The sequence below is a fragment of the Ranitomeya imitator genome, chromosome 2, assembly GCF_032444005.1.
Source record: "Ranitomeya imitator isolate aRanImi1 chromosome 2, aRanImi1.pri, whole genome shotgun sequence".
Lineage (NCBI taxonomy): Eukaryota > Metazoa > Chordata > Amphibia > Anura > Dendrobatidae > Ranitomeya > Ranitomeya imitator.
In genome coordinates this window covers 219,701,313-219,724,686 of record NC_091283.1, presented here as the reverse complement: position 1 = coordinate 219,724,686, position 23,374 = coordinate 219,701,313, and the positions used below count along the sequence as shown (strand labels likewise).

At 44.2% G+C, this 23,374-nt stretch overlaps 1 protein-coding gene across 1 annotated transcript in view; it reads left to right on the top strand.

Moving 5' to 3' along the window:
- The window catches only part of CNGA2 (cyclic nucleotide gated channel subunit alpha 2), a 72,563-nt gene that overhangs the window by 26,109 nt on the left and 23,080 nt on the right, over window positions 1-23,374 (top strand). Inside the window, exons 3-7 of the mRNA XM_069748620.1 lie at window positions 12,664-12,837; window positions 15,018-15,128; window positions 15,450-15,629; window positions 15,794-15,904; window positions 19,424-19,530. Coding sequence (XP_069604721.1) covers window positions 12,722-12,837; window positions 15,018-15,128; window positions 15,450-15,629; window positions 15,794-15,904; window positions 19,424-19,530 — 625 coding nt within the window. The 5' untranslated portion in view covers window positions 12,664-12,721. The remainder of the gene's footprint in view (window positions 1-12,663; window positions 12,838-15,017; window positions 15,129-15,449; window positions 15,630-15,793; window positions 15,905-19,423; window positions 19,531-23,374) is intronic.

Genomic DNA, 23,374 nt, shown 5'->3' with positions numbered 1-23,374 from the left:
TGAACGATATGCGGGCTTTTCTGGGGCTTACTGGAGGTTCGTGAAAAATTTCACTCGCATCTCTAATCTGTTGTTAGAGCTGCTAAAAGGAGTACCATCCAGAGTGAATAATCGAATTATCCAGTGGAGGAGCAGCCAGGAGGAAGTCTTCCGGGCTTTGAAGATGGCTCTTAAAGAAACTCCAATAATGGCCTATGCCGACGTCTCGCAACCCTTCATTTTACATACCGATGGAAGTCTCCATGGTCAAGTGCAAGACGGGAAAGAGCGAGTGATTGCCTACGTGAGCCAATCTCTACACCACTCAGAGAGGAACCCTGAAAACTACAGTTCCTTCAAACTGGAGCTGCTGGCGCTGGTATGGGCAATGACTGAAAAGTTTGCTGAATACCTGTCAGGTTCCGAAGTCTTGGTGCGAACCAACAACAACCCATTGGCTCATCTGGAAAATGCCATACTGGGAGCCCTGGAACAAAGATGGGTGGCCCTCATGCGAAATACCGGTACAAGATTGCGTATCAGAACGGAGCTGAGAATACACACGCTGATGCCTTATCCAGAGTGACACATGAGCGCCCGGGCTGTGATCGGGACGAAGAATTGGAGGCAGAAGAGATTCCGGGCTTCCGGAACTTTGCCAGGTTCATTGGCGATGACGCAAGGACAGATCAGCGAGCTGTTCCAGGGAACAGGTGTTAGGACATCCTCGAGATGATTGGGTACAGCTGCAGCCGGAAGACACGGAACTTGCCCGGCTGAGACAGTGGGTAGCATTGAAGCTGCTCCCTAGCCGAGATGAAATACGTAGGTGCTCTATCACCAGGGGCTTTGCAGATTCTCAGACAATGAGAAAGGCTCCAATTGAAGGATGGCTTGCTGTATAGGAAAGTTAAGTTGGGGCGTGAGTTGGGGGTCGCTTGGCAGGTGGTGCTCCCCTAGAAGCTAATCTGCATAGTGGCCACGGAGGCTCATGATAGCGGGGCTCACTATGGTCCGGAGAAGACATTTCAGTGGCTACAGAAGCTGGTCTATCACCCCCACTTGAAGACTGCGGTAGAAGAGGCCTGTTAGCGATACTGAAGCTGTGAGTTGGCTAAAACCCCAGAACAAAGAGCTACCACCCAGACCATCGTGACCCCCTTAGAACTGATGATGAACGACTATGCCAAGTGTAAGCAGGTTGTGGGATGAAGTGGCGCAAGAGAGGCAGAGCAAGGGTTAACAGTTTTAATTTAACAGGGGATATTCCATGCAGGGAAATAAACAGTTAAATGAGGGTTAAACAGTTCAAGGGCAGGCAATAGGTAGAGTTAATGAACAATGAACAAGATAACGGCAGTTCCCTAAATCACTTATCGTGTCAAAGGCATAAGGGATCGGACTGAAACCCTGACCCGGAAGTAGAGGGCGTACACAAGAAAAAGCGCGGGTGACAGCAGTTAGTTTTGGCACGAACAGGCAGCGTGCAGCAGGTTAAGGGGTGTGCTCTGTTCCCTGAGCACCCGCGCCGCATCGTTGTGCGCCCGCCAGCTCCCGCCACCACCCGAGTGACTGTCAGATACCGAGGCGTCAAGTGCCCTGCCTCTGCGCGACTGAGAGGTACCGCGGGCCCCATGACTGGAAGTACAGTGCACTGGCCGCCTAGGGAGAGCTGGGTAGCAGAAAAAAGTCTGCATCCTACCGGGCCCATTGCTGCTGATTGCGCCGCCACCCTCCAAGCTTCGGCAGAAGACAGGAAGCCTTTGACACAATAAGTGATTTAACCCCTTAATGATAGCCAATACGTCTTTTAACTGACCTGAGATATAAGAGAATAGCCTCCCCATACAGGTGGCAATCTGGCTGCTGTCGGCTGTACACTATAGCTGACAACTTGCTGTATCAGCCACGATCAGTGTTTGCACCGTCCAAATCTGTTTAACCCCTTAGATGCTGCTGTCAATAGTGACTACATCATTATAAATGGTTAACAGAGTGTGGGGGCTTCCTCTTTATCCAAATTGGTGCCCTCAGATCATGATTTTGTGGTCCTGATGTTTGCCATGGCAATTCATGACCAAATAGCGGCCTTGGAGTCTGCCGGCTGTAGTAATCTGTTCAGAAGTTAGAGGCATTTAGGTGGTAATAATACACATTTTCATTTCTGTCATACCACTTTGCATTAATTACTGTAAAGCACCTGAAGGGTTAATAAACTACCTGACTGCAGTTTTCAATATGTCAGGGGGTGCTGTTTTTAAAATGGTATCATGTTTGGGGGTTTCCCAATATATGTGACCCCTAAAGTCACTTCAAACATGGATAAGTCCCTAAAAAAAATTTTTTTGTAAATTTCCTTGAAGAAATGAAAAATTGGTGCTACATTTTTAATCCTCCTAAAATGCTAACAAAATAAAAGAACATTTTACAAATGGTGCTGATGTAAAGCCGACATGAGGGAAATATTATTTATTAATGGTTTGCTGTGGTATGACCATCTGGATTAAAGGGATAATCATTAAAATTTTGAAAATTGCTAATTTTTTACCATTTTTAATTTTTATTACTAAATTTACCATTATCATAAAGTATAATGTGTCACGAAAAAACAATCTCAAAATCACTGGAATTTGTTGAAGCGTTGCAGAGTTATTACCACATAAAGTGACACTAGTCAGATTTCAAAAATTTGGCTCCTTCACTAAGGGGTTAAGGAACTGCCATTATCTAGTTCATTGCTCATTAACTCTACCTATTGCCTACCCTTGAACTGTTTAACCCTCATTTAACTCTTTATCTCCCTGCGTGGAGTATCCCCAGTTAAATTAAATCTGTTAACCCTTTCTCTACCTCTCTTGAGTCACTGCATCACGCAACCTGCTAACAACTCTATGGGACTGCAGACTTCTGAATTCTTACATCGCATGCACTGCACACTTTTAGGATTCTCCCTTGCCAGTGGACAGTCATGTCAGCACAAGTATGTGATTTGGATACGTCTGGCCATATTCTGACTAGACTTGTCTGGCCTCATTCAATTCATTTTCACTGAGTGAGGCCACACATCTAGTCAGCAGGTGACCACAAGTATGCAAATCACCGGCAGGAGAGAATCCTGACAGCGGGCAGTGCACACTGTGAGAATTCAGCAGTCTGCAGTCACATAGAATGACAGCAGACTCAGCACAAACCTGGACAACCCCTTTATTGCTCCTAATGTGGTGCCCCAGGGTCCTGGTCATCACAGTAATGTCACTTTCCTCACGGGAAGAGTGATGCTACGTTTGGAGGCAAGAAAGGATAACTGTAACCAGGTACCACAAACATGCAACACATCCACACTCAAGGCCACCAGGGGAAGCTTTTGATCCTATTTACTAGGTGACTCCCCATATATATATAACTGGTAGTCTGTAGGAAAAGTTAGTGAGTTCCAGACAGCAGTCTGAGGAGGACAGAGGGTTTACGGAGCTGTGTAGGCCACAGTGCTACAGCTCCTGGAAAGAGACATTTAGAAAGCAGAATTGATTGCAGTGAGCATGCAGGAGAGGAAGCACAGGAGTGGATACAAGAGGGAGACCAGCCCCGAGCAGGCTGCCTCCTTCTGAGGTGCAGAAATCCGGTAGCCAGAACACCGAGGTTGTAAGGACCTCCACACCTTACATCAGAGACCGGCAGGACAGCTGAACTTCAAGTTCCCTGTCCGACTCAACACCCAGGAGGCACGGTGACACCCTTCAGAGCCGGGTCATCTAAGAGATCCTATAAACAGGCTCAAGTCACCAATTATATGGGTTATGTCCTATCCTACCCGGGGGACAGAGAGAGAGAGATAACATCTGTGAGGACCTTATGTGAAGCTTCTAGCAGTAAGGGATTACACTACTACAGAGCAAAGGAAGGCTTCTATTTTCCATCAGGATAAGGGGACTCTGGACTTGCCTCCAAACTGGCCAGACCCTACCTGCCCTCTGACTGTGGCTGCTGAAGTCTTCAGTAAACGAGGTAAAGAGACTGCAAACCTGTGTCCTCATTCCTTACTGCATCCCTCACCATTCTACCATCTTCACACTGGGAAGCCCTGGGGATCTACTTCCCCTGTGGGAAGGTATACCATCCAGGCGCCATAACATCGCCCCAGGGGGGCCCTTAAAGCAGCATCGGTCACCCTGACCGAATACCACAGGTGGCGTCATGAACAATAGATTTTATCCCTTTAAAGACCTTTCCCCCCTTTTACATGGGCACCCAGGGACACGGACCGGGTCGCAGCCACCGTGACATCCCCCTGTGAACACCGGACCCGGTACCGAGTACCCCACGGCCCTGGCGGGCGACTCACTAACATAAATACAAATATGAGAATTAGTCAGTATCGTAAAAAAAATTACATCCGGGTACCTGATAGATGAGGTTGTCTCTGGAGTCGTTCTCTTTCTTTTCTTCTTCATCTTGTCCAGCTCTTCTCTGCAGACTTCCATCTTCAGTCTTCTGCAGCACATCCACCCATGATGACCTTAAAGATAGCAGTGTCATTATAATGCTCCTGATTAAAAATATCTGCCTACACTGAGCCCCTGAATAAATAATTGCCCCTCACTATATTCCCTGCACAAAATATGACCCAGACACTGTCCCTCTTATGGTACATGCCATCCACACTGCCCTCTCCTTTCCATTCTGGGCCCTCTCTTCACAATGTCCTTTAACACTTTGTCCCCCCCTATATGGCCCAGTCTCTATACTGTGCCACTTCATTACACTCCTCCTCCTTGGCATGTGGTCTCATCCTGGCTGTGCCATTGCACTGTTCCCCACATTACTCAGTCTCTATTCTGAGCCCACGCACACCTTTCTCCCCACATTCCTGAGCCCACACCACGCTGACCTCTTTTCCATACAGAGCACACTCTATGCTGACCCCTTTTCCATACAGAGCACACCATATGCTGCCCCTTTTCCCATAGTGATCCCACCACACACTGCCCTTTTTTCCATAGTGATTCTACAATGCAGTCCCTTTTTCCATAGTGATCCAACCCCATGTTGCCCCTTTTTCTAAAGTTATGCCACTGCACGTTGCCCAATTTTCCTTAGTGATCCTACCCCATGTATATTGAGCCCACTGCCCCTTCTGTACATTGAGAACATCCCATGCTGCACACCGTATATACGACTTTACGAGCACTTACATGCTTCCAGCACCGTCGACCTTTCCTCCTCTTTCCATAGTGGTCCCACCCCAAATTGCCTCCTTTTCCATAGTAACTCCACCCCATGGTGCCCCTTACTCCAAAGTGTTCCTTCCCACGACTGCCCCTTTTTCCTTAGTGATGTCACCCCTTTTATCATAGTGATCCCACCCCATGCTGCCCCTATTTCCATAGTGATTCCCCCCATTTAGTGATGCTACCCAATGCTGTCCCTTTTTCCATAGTGATCTCACACCACGCTGCCCCCTTTTCCATAGTGATCCCACCCCAGGCTGACCTTTTTCCATAGTAATTTTACCCAAACTGTCGCCTTTTTCCGTAGTGGTCCCACCCCATGCTGCCCCTATTTCCATAGTGATTCCTCCACATTTTGCATCTTTTCCATAGTGATCTCACACCACGCTGCCCCTTTTTCCATAGTGATCTCACACCACGCTGCCCCTTTTTCCATAGTGATCTCACACCACGCTGCCCCTTTTTCCATAGTGATCTCACACCACCAGAAAAAGAAAAGAATTATATACTGTAGATAGAGTGAAAATGTTGAAACATTTTTTAATGCTATGGGCAGCAATTGGAAAAAATATCTGCTGCTCTAGTTAACCCATCCCAGGTATGTCTGTTGACATCTCCCATTGTCATCCCATCATTCCCAGAGGTAAACCAATGTTGTGCCCCATTAGGAACACTGCATGAGAAGCCTCCGTCTCAAAGCAGCCAAACCCCGCATCACGAAGCCTTCAGGGACAACAGGCGACTGCTATGACGTGTTTGGCCTTTCGGCATTAATCATGGGCTATGTCACTGCTTCAAGAGGAAAATGTTTATCACTATTGTCGGCAAAGTATCTGCGAAGATAACGAACCGAGAACGATTGTGGGTGACACCACAGGATGGAGTAAAGGCCATAACTGTGAGTGAGAGGATCATCATCACCACATCCAAATAAACCGAATTACAACCTGAAGGCTAATCATGCTTTCAAGTAACGTTTCAGAATAAACCATCCTGTGCGAGCACTGGAGGAATAACATAATATGAAGTGGATATAAAACGTCTACACACCCCTATTAAAATGTCATGTTTTCGCCATATAAAAAAATCATACCAAGAAGTATCATTCCAGGAGCTTTTCTGCCACTAACGTCACGTATGATCTGTACATTTCAGTTGGAAAGTAAACTGAAATATTTTGGGGTGGAAAAATGAAAATAAAATAAATAACACAAAACAAAAGCAAAAAATGAGGTATCGAGCTAAAATACTAAGTAGGCTGTAAATTCGGGATTTTTACCTCCCGGAAAAAAAAACACATGTGCCAACAAACCACTAATACCGGAACTAATGCTGCTAGTAGCGGTCATATGCAAAGGTAATGAGCACTTACTGTTTGCCTAAGTTATGGAATGTGTTCCCAATTGGTGTGATGACCTGCGGGTGCTGCTGTACAGGATTCCAAGTAACCAGGCGGCAGGAGTAGTTGAAGGGCGCGCAGAGCCAGAAGCGCCCCGGCCGGTGGTGTCCCTGGATGCGCGGCTGAAAAAAACGGCCGACAGTGCTCTGCAGCGTGTGACGTCACGAGGCTACGGAGCCATGCTGGGGCAAAAAACTAACCAACGCGTTTCGAGGGACTCCGTCCCTCTTCGTAAATAAATCACACAAAACAATGTGGTTGCATAACTATACACACCCTTAAGCAAATACTTTTGTTGAAATCCCCTTTGTATTCATGGCAGCATTCAGTCTTTTTGGGTCGGAGTCTATCAGCGCGGCACATCTAGAAATGGCGATCTTTTACCCGCTCATCCTTGCGGCTGTGCTCCAAATCTGTCAGATTACAAGGGCAACTCCAGTGTACAGCGCCCCCTTCAGGTCACCACCAGATTTCCCATTGCACTCAGGGCTGGGCCACTGTAAAACTTTGATCTTCTGCTGGTAAAAGCACTATTTTGTTGATTTGGAGGAATGCTTAGCAAGCTGTGAGGGGCATCACTCTGTATAGGGTAATATGGGGCCATCATGCTGTACAAAGGTCTCCAAGGAATCGGGCTGAGGCTGGCGTCACACATCCACTGTTCTGTGCACCAACCGCAGGTTTCCTCACCCGAACTAAAATCCCAGGCAAATACTGTGCGTGGCTACTGGCTAGAGTTCTGGTCAGGAGACCGGGGCTTCATCTGGACATTGCAGTTTAGAGCCTGGGCCCCCAGAATCAATGTTAGGGCAGAGACAGACTGCCGTATTTCTCCTGCGAGAATCACATTGTGAACCTTGTACTGGCTGGCGGCGCTTCTGACCTGAGCTTGACAGCTGCATAGTAATCCATCACGTGTCGTGCTCAGGTCAGGAGAGGTGCCGGCCAGTCCGTGCAGTGCGATGCGTGAGAAATACGGCAGTCTGTCTCTGGCCTTACCGGCGGACTCTTAACACCAGAGTCCGACACTGCCTTATGGGTATATGAAGGGGTGTTGTAGTGGGAGAAAGCACTGAGGCGCAGCAGAAGATTTCACAATAGTTTAGTGTGAGAGACGTGTGAAAAGTGCAGCCGATCAGCAGCTGCCGAGGAGGAAACAGGCGTCCATTTACAGATGATGTAATGAAACATCTATTTCTCATAGACTTCAGTATTAAAAATATTTAGAAGAAATTCAATTGTCGTAATAATCCGTCCCTGCGCCCTGAGCCTATCTGACCAGGGACGTATTATTGAATGGCGATCACCCACACACATGGGCTGTGCGTGGGCGATCGCCGCCGGGTGTCAGCTGATTCTGACAGCCGACAATTGGCACTAAGTGCCAGGACCGGTCACACATCGCTACCGGCACTTTAACCCCCTAAATGCTGTGATTGCTGCATTCCGGCAGCTGAGGCTAAGCCCCTCTGCCTTAGGACCCGAGTGGAGCGACGCGGGGTCCGGATCGTTGCCGTGGTGATCTGATGTCGTCATGACAACATCCGAGTCACCAGAGCTAGGAAACTTACTAGCAAATTTGCTGATCATGCACGGTGCATCATCAGCAACTTTCCCTGTCAGTGCAGAGCTGACAGTTTGCATAGCACAGGGATGCTGCTGCATCCCCATGCTGTACAAGCGATCAGCCTGCAAAAAATGAAAGTCCCATAGTGGGACAAAGTAAAAAAAGTAAAAAAAAAAAGTTTAGAAAAGTAAAATAATTGTAATATTTTTTAAAAAAATATCAAAAATAATAAAAAAAATCTAAAGATTTTGTATCTAGAAATAAATATTTATATGGAAAATAATATAAACAATAAAAGTACATATATTTGGTATCGCCGCGTCCGCAATGACTTGACCTATAAAACTGTCCCACTAGTAAACCCCTTTAATGATCACCATAAAAAAACATAATTAAAAAAAAAACAAGGCAAAAAAAAAATGCTTTATCATCAAACCGCCGAACAAAAAGTTTAATAAAACACGATTAAAAAGACAGATATAAAGAAAAACATGATACAGCTGAAAACATCATCTTGTCCTGGAAAAATGAAGCCATGATACAGCTCCATCAGCAGAAAAATTAAAAAGTTCTAGCTCTCAGAATAAAGCGATGCAAAAATAATTATTTTTTCTATAAAATAGTTTTTATTGTGTAAAAGTGCCAACACATAAAAAAAAACTATATAAAAGGGGTATCGCTGCAATCGTACTGACCCGAAGAATAAAACTGCCTTATAAATTTTACCACACGAAGTGGCATAAACACCCCTCCACCCCCCAAAAACTCCTGAATTGCTGGTTTTTATTCGTTCTGCCTCCCAAAAATTAGAATAGAAAGTGACCAAAAAATGTCATGTGCCCCAAAATGGTAATAATAAAAGCATCAACTCGTCCTGCAAATAAACAAGCCCTCACATGACTCACATGATATTGAATTTTTTCATTCTGCCTCCCAAAGATTGCAGTAAGGCTCGGCGCACATTTATCCTGCGCTCTGCGCTGTGCGCTTACAGCGGGGTTTCTGTGTAAGTCTCTGAAATACATGATTCAGACGGAACCTCTGGAGGAAGATTCCCTATAATGAGGCAGATGGAGGCACTGTGGACCCCGTCTGACCTGTGATCCGACTGTGTCCGTTTTTTAAGGACTGCACAAAAGTGCTGTCAGCCACAGTTTTGTGCACTTCTGAAAAGGACACTGCTGAACAGAGGCCAGACGGAGTCCAGAGTAACTCTGCTGCCTCATTATAGTGGACGGATCACTCGGGGGTTTCATCTGAATTACGTCACTCAGAGATTTAGATGTAAACCCCAAAGTATGTGCTCAGCGTAGAGCGCCAGATAAATGTGATCTCAGACATTATGCAAAATGTTCCCAATAAAAGCTTCATCTCAATCCACAAAAAAAGCAAGTCCCCACTCAGGTCCATCATCTGTCAGTGGAAATATAGGGGGCTTCCATATTACTGATAGCACAAAGTCTCTGGAAAATTGAAATTGCTCCTCGCACCCCAAAAGAAATTCAGCAAATTCTGTGCTCCCAAATCTAAATGCCTCACTCCCTCCCTTCTGAGACCCTCAGTGTACCTAAACCACATATTGCGTCCACATTTGGCATTTCTGAAGCAACGAAACCCCACCTAACTTATGGCATGGGCATAGAAGCACGGGCTGGGTATAACGTACTGGTGACTGCAATGTACTGGTCACTACAGTGTACTAGTCACTACAAAATTGGCAGTTTCCAATTTTCCCTCTGCAACATTCATTGATGTTTGTTTCTGGTAAACACCCGTGGAGTCAAAATCGTCACTGCACCTGTAGATAAATTCCCCACTTTTAGCAATTAGGGGCTCTGTATATGGAGTCCGCAAACTATTATAGGAAAAACTCTCCTGGATGCAAACAGCGCTCCGTCCCTCCCGAGTCTCTCCGCATGGCTAAGTAGCACTGTACAGCCACATATGGGGTATTGCCACTTTCAGGAGAAATTGTGGGACAAATTTTGGTGCCATTTTTACCCACTTCTTCTGTGAAAATATAAAATCTGAGGATAAAACAATTCTGTACCCCTAGATGAATTCATTGAGAGGTGCAGTTTATAAATTGGGGTCACTTATGGGGGTTTCTGCTGTTCTGGCTCCTCATGGGCTCTCCTAGTGGGTCATGGCGCCTGCAAACCATAACAGTAAAGTCTGGCACTCCTTGCCTTCTGAGCTTTGCGCTGTGGCTGAAAAATAGTTCCCGATTACATGTAGGGTATTGGTGCACTCAGGAAAAAATTGACCTCAGTTTGTTGTAAAAAAAAATTCCTATTAGCCCTTAGAAAAATTAAAAACTTGGGGCTAAAACCACATTTTAGTGGTAAAAATGTATTTTATTCTTTCTTCACTGCTCAGTGGTATAAAATTCTGTGAGGCACATGTGGTGTCAATATGATCACTGCACACCTGGATGAATTTATTGGGGAGTGTAGTTTGTAAAATGAGTTCACATATAGGAGGATTCTGCTGTTCTGGCCCCTCAGGGGCTCTGCCAATGTGACATGGCCCCCTCAAACCATTCCAGAAAAATCTGGATGCCAATATGGCGCCTCTTCCCTTCTCAGCTTTGCACTGGGCCTCAAAAGTAGTATTCCCCCACATATGGGGTATCGGCGCACTCAGAAGAAATTGCACAACAAATTGTATGGTACAATTACACCTGTTACCCCTAGGAAAATGCAAAATTTGGGGCTAAAATAACATTTTTGTGAGGAAAATGTGATTTTCTTATTTTCACGGTTCAATGTTATAAACTTTCGTGAAGCACCTGGGGGTTCAAAGTGCTCACCAGATGTCCAAATACATTCCTTGAGGGGTCTCCTTTCCAAAATGAGGTCACTTGTGGGGGGTTCCTACTGTTTAGGCACATCAGGGGCTCTCCAAATGGGACATGACGTCCGCTAATGATTCCAAGAAATTTTATATTCAAAAAGTTAAATGATGCTCCTTCCCTTCTGAGCCCTGCCCTGCGCCCAAACAGTAGTTTTCTCCCTCATATGGGGTATTGGCGTACTTACTAGAAATTACGCAATTTCTCCTATTACCCTTATGAAAATTTTATGCCAAAAACACATTTATGGGGAACATTTTTTTATTATTATTTTTACGTCGCAAAGTTATAAACTTCTGTGAAACACCTGAGGGTTCAATGTGAAAAAAAATTAAATGTTATTTTTTTTTCCACATTCCAAAAAAATCCTGTGAAGCACCTGAAGGGTTAAAAAACTTCTTGAATGTGATTTTGAGCACCTTGAGGGGTGCAGTTTTTAGAATGGTGTCACTTTTGGGTATTTTCTGTCATATAGACCCCTCAAAGTGACTCCATTACAAAATGCTTTTGTAAATTTTGTTGTAAAAATGAGAAATCGCTGGTCAACTTTTAACCTTTATAACTTCCTAAAAAATATTTTTTCTTGTTTGAAAATTGTGCTGATGTAAAGTAGACATGTGGGAAATGTTACTTATTAAGTATTTTGCCTGACATGACTCTCTGATTTAAGGGCATAAAAATTCAAAGTTGGAAAAATTGCAAAATTTTCAAAATGTTCTCCAAATTTCAGTTTTTTCACAAATAAACGCAATTTATATCAAAGAAATGTTACCGCTATCATGAAGTACAATATGGCATAAAAAAAATTCTGAAAATCACCAGGATTCGTTAAAGTGTTCCAGAGTTATAACCTCATAAAGGGACAGTGATCAGAATAGTAAAAATTGGCCCGGTCACTAACGTGCAAACCATCTTCGGGTGTAAAGGGGTTAAAGGGAATCTGTCAGCAGGTTTTCGCTATGTAATCTGAGGACAGCATAAGGTAGAGGCTGAGACACTGTTTCCAGCGATGTGTCATTTATTAGGGTGTGTGCTGTTGTTTACTTATAATGAAGGTTTTTTTACCAGGACATTATCACTGCCCGAACTGGAACTCACATGCCTGCGAGACAGACCACGCCTCCAGCAGTGATTAGCAGCTCACTGTCAATATAAACTGTACACAGAAAGCTGTGGTGTGGGTGGGGGCAGCTTTTGAGCTCTGCTACATGCTACATCTAGGAACTGCTGCACCCAGTAAACTAAGTGACACATTGCTAGAATCAGTGTTGCTGTCCTTATACCATGCTGCTCTTATATTAAGTAGCAAAACCTTCTAACAGATTCCCTTTAAAGCTAGCAAATAAAGTGTTAGGCTTGCTGAATTCCACCTCAATTAGTAATACTGTAGATTCTTCAGTGAGCATACACGGCCTTTGTTCTCGGCTGCACAGGTCCTGTTTATGTGCTGCCGAGAACATTGATATTTTATTCAAATTATTGTTTCACCCAACAAACAAGCGTTGTGCTCGTTCGTTGGGTGAAAAAACTGCTTTATTATCTTGAAACGAACATTCCTAGGAATGATACCAGCGCAGTGTTACTCTATTGGGCCATTCTTATAATATCTATTTCACGTGGTTTAATATCTGTTTATTCATACAGTTGGCCATCTGTAGTCTTGAAAGCCGTGTTTCCAAGTGTTCCCATGGAGGATGACTGGACAGATAAATGGGCACAAGAACTCCTCTCCCAATTTACACCCACGTTTGGCCATTAAGACACCCAGTGAAACAAATGAATTGGAGTCAGCAGACAATTGTGGCAGTAGGTAAGTAAATAAGCGATTTCATGCTGTAGTCTAATGTAAACCTAGTCTTACACACTAGGCTCTGGTTTGTGGAACTCCAAAAAAAAGTTTGCAACCATAATCTTATACAGTATAGGCATTGGTTGACATCCAGTGTGAAAACATGAAGGTCTCTTTGTACAGACATGGACATACTAGCAGCTGTAATGGACAAGCTACAGACTGGTTTGTCCTTATGACCAGGAGCAGGGCTTCCATCATAGATGTAAGGGCCCCATACCGGCAAGGACCCTGACCCAACCATAACCATCGTTAACACATGGGTCAACGAAAGTGGTGAGAGGGGCAAACGGGTATTGTGGGCACATCAGCAGTTGATAATTCTGTTACTGGGTATAAAACCCTATATTACCACCTTACAATAAAGATGTAGGGGTTCCTCAGACCGTATGAGGGATTACAGTACATTACTCACAGATGTTGGTCTTCTCCATCTGGTCCAGACCACCATCACGGCCAGGAACAGGTTGGCATAACTAGGAACACAGTTGCTTCCCATAGCCGTGCCCCTGAGCTGGTGGTAGATTTTCCCATGAAAGGTAAAGAAATAATTGGCCAGAACAAATTCAAGGATACTCAAGACAACCTTGACTCATGCCAACCTGTTCCTGGGCTGGTGGGAGGATACGTTAGGTTTTCACTGAAGTCACTGTTAAGTTTACCACACACATGGACCTGTGGGTAAGATTCATAGACAACGTTTTCACTCCATGGAGGGCACACGTGAGGCTTTTGTGTTATTTGTACAATTCTTGAATAACAATTCTATTGGATTTAAAGTCACTCACGAGATCAATGCAATTAAACTCCAATTGATCATGAAACATCGAAATGGAACACTAACTACTACCATTTACCGGAAGCCCCCATCAACAAATGTGCTTTCAAGATGGGACAGCCACCATCCGAACTGACAAAAAAAGAGATATCCCTAAAGGCCAATATTTGCAGCTGAGACGAAATTGCTTTGACAAAAGGGACTTTATAAACAAATTCGGGAACCTAAGACAGAGGTTCTTGATGAGGGGACATCCAGACCGGTATTGAGGGAAGCTGTACCATTATTCACTGAAACAGAAGAGAGAGGGACTCCTAACACCTCGTGACAAAACAGGGATACAGGATAGACATATCCACCTAATCTCTACTTTTGATAATGGGGCACCACTAGTTAGGGAGATCCTCAAAAAACATTCTGCGGTTCTCAAAATGGATGATGACATTTGTGATTTTGCAGGTGTGCCACCCTTGATCACGTACCGTAAGATTCGTTCCATTGGGGACGGTGTTTAACACAGTCACATCATGTCACCACCAAACATGGATACACGGCTCCCAGTGAGACCAAGGGGCTGGTATTGAATATGAAGAATATTAGAGAATTCAGGAGAAGCATGGGGGGAACATCTGGGAGATATCCGGAATGAATCGGGTACATCTATTGCTAGGTGCATCAACCAGGAACATCATGACAACACTTGAGCTAACAATTTCATAGGGATTGAGAAGATTAAACCATCTAGAAGAGGAAGCAATTTTGATAAATAGCTATTACATTGAGAGATTAGATGGATTTTTCACCTCTGAACGTTTTATCCCTATTTCCTTGATACCGAGGAGGAAACACATAGGGAGGGGTACTTTGGGGTACTATATCAGGCATTGCCACACTTGGGTACTGCCCTCCTAAAGGCAGGTGTATTACATGGGGCACGACAGAGTACTTTAGTGCCAAATTCCATTGTGTAGCTTCTCCTTCCTGACTAGACCTTGGGGGTAATGCATCTCATCAAAACATATGGGTGAGATTGAACCATTTTTTATGTGCACTGGCTATTATGTGCACTTGCACTTTATATGTTTATGAAGGTCGGTCGGTATAAATTTGATCATCTACTCTAGGTTTATTTCTTTTAATGGCATTAATGAAGGTTAGGTTTTCTACGTTTCCTATAGTTTATCTCTCCCTGCTGATCACACAGTTAGTACTTGAGAGCTGATTACTTATTATATGGTTTCCAGGTGGTACATATTACAGTTTATTCATGTAACAACACAAGCAATAGCAAACATGGCAATTGTTACCAAATATTCTGCATCTAGGCATGGGTAATCTTCCCTTTCTTATTTCTGTCTAATAGGGCATTGTCTGTGTGTGATGACACTTCTTCAGAACTGCAAAGAGTTATTTCCCAAGATAACGGTGATGTTGTGTCACGGGCGTCTTTTAGAGGGAGAGGTGCATTGTCCAGGTATGTAGGATAGACCATTCTGAACATCAAAAGAACCTCACCAGTTATTGGAAAAGTCTCGGGGTCACTATGATTTCTGCAATCATTCATTCCTTAGGAAATTGCAGTGTCAATCATGAGCAGTCAACGATAAGCATCCAGACTAATCATCTTGTTCCTCCTGATCTTTTCTCATGTGGGCTCAGTTTCATAGCAGCACATATTTTCTTTTTCACGGTATATGAAGCTTTCAGTCCACAGGGCTCCTTTTGTTATTATTTTTGCCTGTTTACATGTCGGGAGAGTTCCACAACCACTGAAAGTTCTGTTAATCGTTTGCAGGATAGTGCGTTTAGTTGTGGTCCTACGAGAATGGGCCCATAAGAGTCTGCGAGACCAAGAACAGAGACCTGACTCCTTTCTGGACCGGTTCCGAGGGCCTGAACAGCAAAACACAGAAGGTAACACCGGTAAAGAGAAAAAGGATCAAGGCACAAATGCTCAAAACAAGACGAGCCATCGGTAAGTTACAAATATCACTTCTTGTTGTTTAGTGGTTCATGCCAGTATCTGAATATCTGAAGTCCTTTTCTCCAGTATGATTATGCCAATGATCTCATAAAAATTAAGACGTTATCAAATTAATTTCCTTCATAAGACAAGTCACTATTTTTTTGTGTGACCAGGTTGAAGTTATCGGAGAGGCTCGTAGTTGACCCTTCTGGAAAATGGTACTATCGTTGGCTCCTTGTCATTTCTTTACCTGTGCTATATAATTGGTTTTTACTAGTTGTCAGGTAAGTTTGCTTTTCAAACTCCTTAAAGAGGACCTATCACTTGCTCAAAAAAACTGAGTTACATACCTTACAAAAAAAATCCCTAGTCTCCCCTGACTCGGCCACTCTTTTCAATATTAAGTTGTTTCACTCCATTGCATAGATATTTATATTTGTTTCTTTTGGAGAGCAGTATGTGAAATCTCTGCTTGTAGACATCTGGGCATGTTTTCAGCATCCTCTCTGGGGGCGTGCTATTTTACCCCTCCTTCACAGATGCTGCCAATCACAGCTTGGCTGCAACATCTGGGTGAGAAGGGTGAAAGCACACGTCCCCAGAGAAGACTATGAAGAAACGCCCAGTTGACCTGCAAGCAGAGACTTCACATATTGTACTCCAAAAGATACTATTGTGTGAATATCTCTGCAATAATGTGATGCAGCAGAAAACAGTGTCAGAATCAGGGGAGCTCAGGGATATATGTGCAAGGTATTTAACTAAATTTTTGGCACTAGTGGCAGGTCCTCATTAACATTGAAGTATCTTGAAAAAGGGCTGTTTTGCCTGGGTTACCATTGCAAACGTGAATTATTAATGCATATGTACATATTTGGGAAGAGCAGAGATCTGCTGCAAAGAACAAGCCTACTATAGAAAGATCATTCTGCCTATTATGGAAGGCTCATCCTGCCTACCACAGAAGATTCATTCTGCCTACTATGGAAGGCTCATTCCGCCTATTGTGGAAGGCTTATCCTGCCTACTATGGAAGACTCATTCGGCCTACTATGGAAGGCTCATTCTGCCTATTACGGAAGGCTCATTCCGCCTATTATGGAAGGCTTATCCTGCCTACTATGGAAGGCACATTCTGCCTACTACAGAAGGATCATCCTGCCTACTATGGAAGGCTCATCCTGACTATTACGGAAGGCTAAATTCTGCCTACTATGGAAGACTTATTCTGCCTACTATGGAAGGCTCATTCTGCCTACTATGGAAGGATCATCCTGCCTACTATGGAAGGCTCATTCTGCCTACTATGGAAGGATCATCCTGCCTACTATGGAAGGCTCATTCTGCCTACTATGGAAGGATCATCCTGCCTACTATGGAAGGCTCATCCTGACTATTACGGAAGGCTAAATTCTGCCTACTATGGTAGACTCATCCTGCCTATTATGGAAGGCTCATTCTGCCTACTATGGAAGACTCATCCTGCCTATTATGGAAGGCTCATTCTGCCTACTACGGAAGGCTAATTCTGCCTACTATGGAAGGCTCATTCTGCCTACTACGGAAGGATCATCCTGCCTATTATGGAAGGCTCATTCTGCCTACTACGGAAGGATCATCCTGCCTATTATGGAAGGCTCATTCTGCCTATTACGGAAGGCTCATTCTGCCTACTATGGAAGGTTCATTCTGCCCACTATGGAAGGCTCATTCTGCCTACTACGGAAGGATCATCCTGTCTATTATGGAAGGCTCATTCTGCCTATTACGGAAGGCTCATTCTGCCTACTAAGCAGCGTGATGTAGGGACAGCGACCCTGATTCCAGCGATGTGTCACTTAGTTTACTGAGTGCAGCAATTGGATTTGCAGCGCCCCAGAGACCTGGTCGTTGCAGTATGACGCTCTGCCACTAAGGGGAGTGATGGTACGTCTGATGGCACTAAAGGAGTTCATCCGACCAGGTATCAACAGCACACAGTACACTTCACACTCCGGCCACTAGGGGGAGCAAAGGGTTTTATTTATTAGGCCACTCCTCACAATGGTAAAACTAGGGGTTGGATAGGAAGTTAGTCAGAAGCTGACTGGGTTTTGTTCAGGCAACATCCCGTGGCAGGGGGTGTTGCGGGGGAAGATTCAGGGGGGTCCCTGTCAGGCGTGGGAACCTGACAGGTACCTAGCGACAAGGATAGAACGTTACGGAGCCGCGCCTGCGTCACCCTGTGGCGGCCTCCAAAGAAAGGACACGAAGCTAAGGATATTGTGGACAGTGAGAAACGAGATCAAAGCACAAAGGAGAACCAGTAGGAGTCGTGCCCGGAGAACGGCAACATCCTACTGAGGCGCGTAGCCGGTGCCCGGAACACCGAGGAAGTAACTGACTTTATGCCTTACTTCCAATACTGCAGGACAGTTAATTATAGGTTGGCTGTCTACCTTACAGCACCTAAGCAGACATAGGGGGCAACGCGTGGAGAGGGGCATCTCTAGGGTCCCGGAAGAGCTCCGAGCCTTCCCGTCAAACGGGTGCGTCCTAGCCATAACAAACCTGGGGGACGGAGAATAGAAAGAACTAGAAAGAACTGGAACGAATGAGAATAGAAGTTGTGAGGACTATCCCGAATGCTCAGCAGGGAAGCACTACAACACACAGGCGCTAGTGGTAGGCCACGATTTCCACCTGCAAAGGGGAACTCTGGATGTGCCTTCGGACCGGCCGGTCTCAGACAGCCCTGTTAACAGTGCTCTGGATTGAGGATCTTGAAGCCTTCAGTAAAGAGGTAAAGAGACTGCAACCTTGTGTCCTCGTTATTGACTGCACCTCACAACATCGCCATCTACACTACTGGGAAGCCCTGGGGACATACTTCACCTGTGGGAAGGTATACCATCTAGCTGCCATTCCATCACCCCAGCGGACCCCTAAGCAGCGTCGGTCTCCCTGGCCGAACACCACAGGTGGCATCACGAAGCATTAGCTGACTTCCATCATCCCTTTTATTGGACGCCCCTTAGCAGGGTCGCGGACCGGGTCCAGCCACCATGACAACCCCAGAACTGAGACAGAGAGGACCGGTACCGAGTAACCTGTGGCCCTGCGTCTGGGGGCGCTCCAGATTGGAATCACAGTTTTCTCTGTTGCAGATTGAGCAGAGCTCAGGATACTGAGCTGGGTATAACCCCACCCACACCGCTGATTGGCAGCTTCTGGTGCACATTGTATAGTGACAGAGAATGGTGGGGGCGTGTTTGGACTAGGAAGCACGAGTAATGATAATCTCCTGCTGATAAAATACTGATTGTAGTGAAACAGCAAAAACACAGCCCAGTAAGTGACACATCACTGGAATCAGGGTCTCTTGCATTGCATTATGATGCTCACAGATTACATTGCCTGCTGACAGATTTCCTTTAAATACATGTACTAATGTAGACATATGAACATAATATCTAATTTGTCAGTGATAATGCTCATTTTGGCACAGTGATACACATTTATCACTGATGGACATTCTCAGTCATATAATTAAACGGACTCTCTGCTTGACCCCCGCTACAATCAAACTATTCATCATTCCCAAAAACGAGGCCAGCTAAATAACATCGGCTAACGGAGATCAATGGCGGAGGAGCACGACACTTAGCTGTGACAGTCGGCCCCTTAGCGCAGACAACCCTCTAAATATCTGGAGATTTTATTGTTGTATTTTAATTAAAGACACATTGCAAATTGATTTTCCCACCTTTTGGCATTTTAACCAAAGCCTCTGTGATAATTGCTGTTTTTTATTTTTATTTTAGGGCATGCTTTGACGACCTTCAGACCAGCTTTATAATAGTGTGGCTCACGCTGGACTACGTCTGTGACGTTATATACATCATTGACATCATTATTCGCTTTCGTACTGGTAATCTATGTTTTTTTTTCTTTATATTTTTCGCTCCCTTGTACAATAACTAGTTTTACAGCAAATATAAAAGAGTTATAACTATTCAAAACCTGCACATTTCCCTATTATCAGAGTGGCGGGTCAAACCACGATGGGACAGGCGACGTCCCAGTGAGAATGTGACTCAAAATATTTATGTTCCAAAAAGATTGCCACAAAATGAAAGCAAATTATAGGGAGAGATATTTGACACATAAAAAGTAACCAGAAACAATGGAAAACTCTACCTATGGAGTTAATCTAAAGGTCGTAAGTAGGGTTGAGCGAAACGGGTCGTTCATTTTCAAAAGTCGCCGACTTTTGGCAAAGTCGGGTTTCATGAAACCCGATCCGACCCCTGTGCGGGGTCGGCCATGCGGTACGTGACTTTCGCGCCAAAGTCGCGCTTCAATGACGCGAAAAGCGCCATTTCTCAGCCAATGAAGGTAAACGCAGAGTGTGGGCAGCGTGATGACATAGGTCCTGGTCCCCACCATCTTAGAGAAGGGCATTGCAGTGATTGGCTTGCTGTCTGCGGCGTCACAGGGGCTATAAAGGGGTGTTCCCGCCGACCGCCATGTTACTGCTGCTGATCTGAGCTTAGGGAGAGGTTGCTGCCGCTTCGTCAGAAGCAGGGATAGCGTTAGGCAGGGTCCATTAACCACCAAACCGCTTGTGCTGTAGCGATTTCCACTGCCCAACACCACCTTCGGTGTGCAGGGACAGTGGAAGCTACATTTTTTTTTTTTTCCTCAGCGCTGTGGCTCATTGGGCTGCCCTAGAAGGCTCCCTGATAGCTGCATTGCTGTGTGTACGCCACTGTGCAAACCAACTGCTTTTTTCAAAGCACAAATCCTCTTGTTCCTTCCTTTCTGCACAGCTATCTTTTTGGTTTGTACACACTTTTTATTTAATTTGTGCATCAGTCCACTCCTTATTGCTGCCTGCCATACCTGGCTGAGATTACTGCAGGGAGATAGTAATTGAAGGACACTCCCTGTTTTTTTTTTTTTTTTTGTGGGAGATTAAGATTGACATTTCTGCTAGAGTGCCATCCCTGTCTGTGTCATCTCTCACTCAGTGGGCCATAGAAAGCCTATTTTTTTTTTTGCTTGATTTGGGTTATAAAATCTACCTGAAAAAATCACTACATCAATCAGTGGGAGAAAAATATTGGCCTCAGGGCTTGTGTGCCACTCCTGACTCCTGTGTGCATCATCACTCACTCAGTGGGCCATAGAAAGCCCATTTTTATTTTTTTTTTGCTTTATTTGGGTTCTAAATTCTACCTGAAAAAATCAATAAATCAATCAGTGGGAGATTAATATTGGCCTTTGGGCTTGTGTGCCAGTCCTAAGCGTGCCATCTCTCTCTCTCAGATAGTGGGCCATAGAAAGCCTATTTATTTTTATTTTTTTTTATTGGGTTTATAAATTTTCCCTGGAAAAAAAAAAAAAAAGTGGGAGATTAATATTGGCCTCTGGGCTTGTGTGCCAGTCCTGAGCGTGCCATCTCTCTCACAAATAGTGGGCCATAGAAAGCCTATTTATTTATTTTTTTTTGGTTTTATAAATTCTCCCTTAAAAAAAAAAGGGAGATTAATATTGGCCTTTGGGCTTGTGTGCCAGTCCTAAGCGTGCCATCTCTCTCTGTCTCTCAGATAGTGGGCCATAGAAAGCCTATTTATTATTTTTTTTATTGGGTTTATAAATTTTCCCTGGAACAAAAAAAAAAAAGTGGGAGATAAATATTGGCCTCTGGGCTTGTGTGCCACTCCTGACTCCTGTGTGCGTCATCTCTCACTCAGTGGGCCATAGAAAGCCTTTTTTTGTTTTATTTGTTTTCTAAATTCTCCCTGAAAAAATCATTTTATTTTCTTTGGTTTCTACATTCTTCCTGAAAAAATCATTTTATTCTATTTTTTTTTTCCTAAAGTCTCCCTGAAAAACAAAAAACAAAAAACAAATCAGTGGGAGATTAATATTGCCCTTTCTGCTTGTGTGCCAGTCTTGACTCCTGGGTGTGCCATCTCTCTCTCTCTCTCTCCAATTGTGGGCCATAGAAAGCCTATTATTTTTTTAGCTTGATTTGGGTTCCAAAATCTACCTGAAAAAATCACTACATCAATCAGTGGGAGATAAATATTGGCCTCTGGGCTTGTGTGCCACTCCTGACTCCTGTGTGCGTCATCTCTCACTCAGTGGGCCATAGAAAGCCTTTTTTTGTTTTATTTGTTTTCTAAATTCTCCCTGAAAAAATCATTTTATTTTCTTTGGTTTCTAAATTCTTCCTGAAAAAATCATTTTATTCTATTTTTTTTTTTCCTAAAGTCTCCCTGAAAAAAAAAAAAAAAAAAACAAATCAGTGGGAGATTAATATTGCCCTTTCTGCTTGTGTGCCAGTCTTGACTCCTGGGTGTGCCATCTCTCTCTCTCTCTCCAATTGTGGGCCATAGAAAGCCTATTATTTTTTTAGCTTGATTTGGGTTCCAAAATCTACCTGAAAAAATCACTACATCAATCAGTGGGAGATAAATATTGGCCTCTGGGCTTGTGTGCCACTCCTGACTCCTGTGTGCGTCATCTCTCACTCAGTGGGCCATAGAAAGCCTTTTTTTGTTTTATTTGTTTTCTAAATTCTCCCTGAAAAAATCATTTTATTTTATTTGGTTTCTAAATTCTTCCTGAAAAAATCATTTTATTCTATTTTTTTTTTCCCAAAGTCTCCCTGAAAAAAAACAAAAAAAAAACAAATCAGTGGGAGATTAATATTGCCCTTTCTGCTTGTGTGCCAGTCTTGACTCCTGGGTGTGCCATCTCTCTCTCTCTCTCCAATTGTGGGCCATAGAAAGCCCTTTATTTTTTTTAGCTTGATTTGGGTTCCAAAATCTACCTGAAAAAATCACTACATCAATCAGTGGGAGATAAATATTGGCCTCTGGGCTTGTGTGCCACTCCTGACTCCTGTGTGCGTCATCTCTCACTCAGTGGGCCATAGAAAGCCTTTTTTTGTTTTGTTTTCTAAATTCTCCCTGAAAAAATCATTTTATTTTATTTGGTTTCTAAATTCTTCCTGAAAAAATCATTTTATTCTATTATTTTTTTTCCTAAAGTCTCCCTTAAAAAAAAAAAAAAAATCAAATCAGTGGGAGATTAATATTTACATTTGTGCTTCAGTGACAGTCCTGCGTGTGTGGCATCTCTCTCATTTGTTGCCACCAACAACAGAGTGTGTAACATTGTGCCTGATTTTCGTTGTGGTCTCACTCACCTGTAAAGGGGTAGCTAAATCATACTGAAGTTATAGCTCACCGTGTAATTTGTGTGACAGCAACAAATACCGTTAGTTTGTTTACGTTTTTAAAACAATGAGGAAGTATGGTGGAAGAGGTCGTGGCCGGGGGCGTTCATTGTCAGCTGGTAATGAGGGTAGTGGTAGTGGTGGAGCATCAGCTGGTCGTGGGAAAAAAAATATTGCACCTAAGTCTGGAGCTGTGGAGCCAGGTTCGTCGTCTGGCTACACAAGGCCTCGAACGCTCCCTTTTCTGGGAGTAGGAAAACCGCTTTTAAAGCCGGAGCAGCAAGAGCAAGTTTTGGCTTATCTTGCTGACTCAGCCTCTAGCTCTTTTGCCTCCTCTCGTGAAACTGGTAAATGTCAAAGCAGCGCGTCGTTAGTGGATGTTCACGGTCAGGGACAAGTCGCTTCCTTGTCCTCTTCAGCAAAAACAACAACAGAGAAGAATGCAGCAGGCGACACAACGGGTTACTCCATGGAGCTCTTTACACATACCGTCCCTGGCTTAGAAAGTGAAGCAGTTAACAGT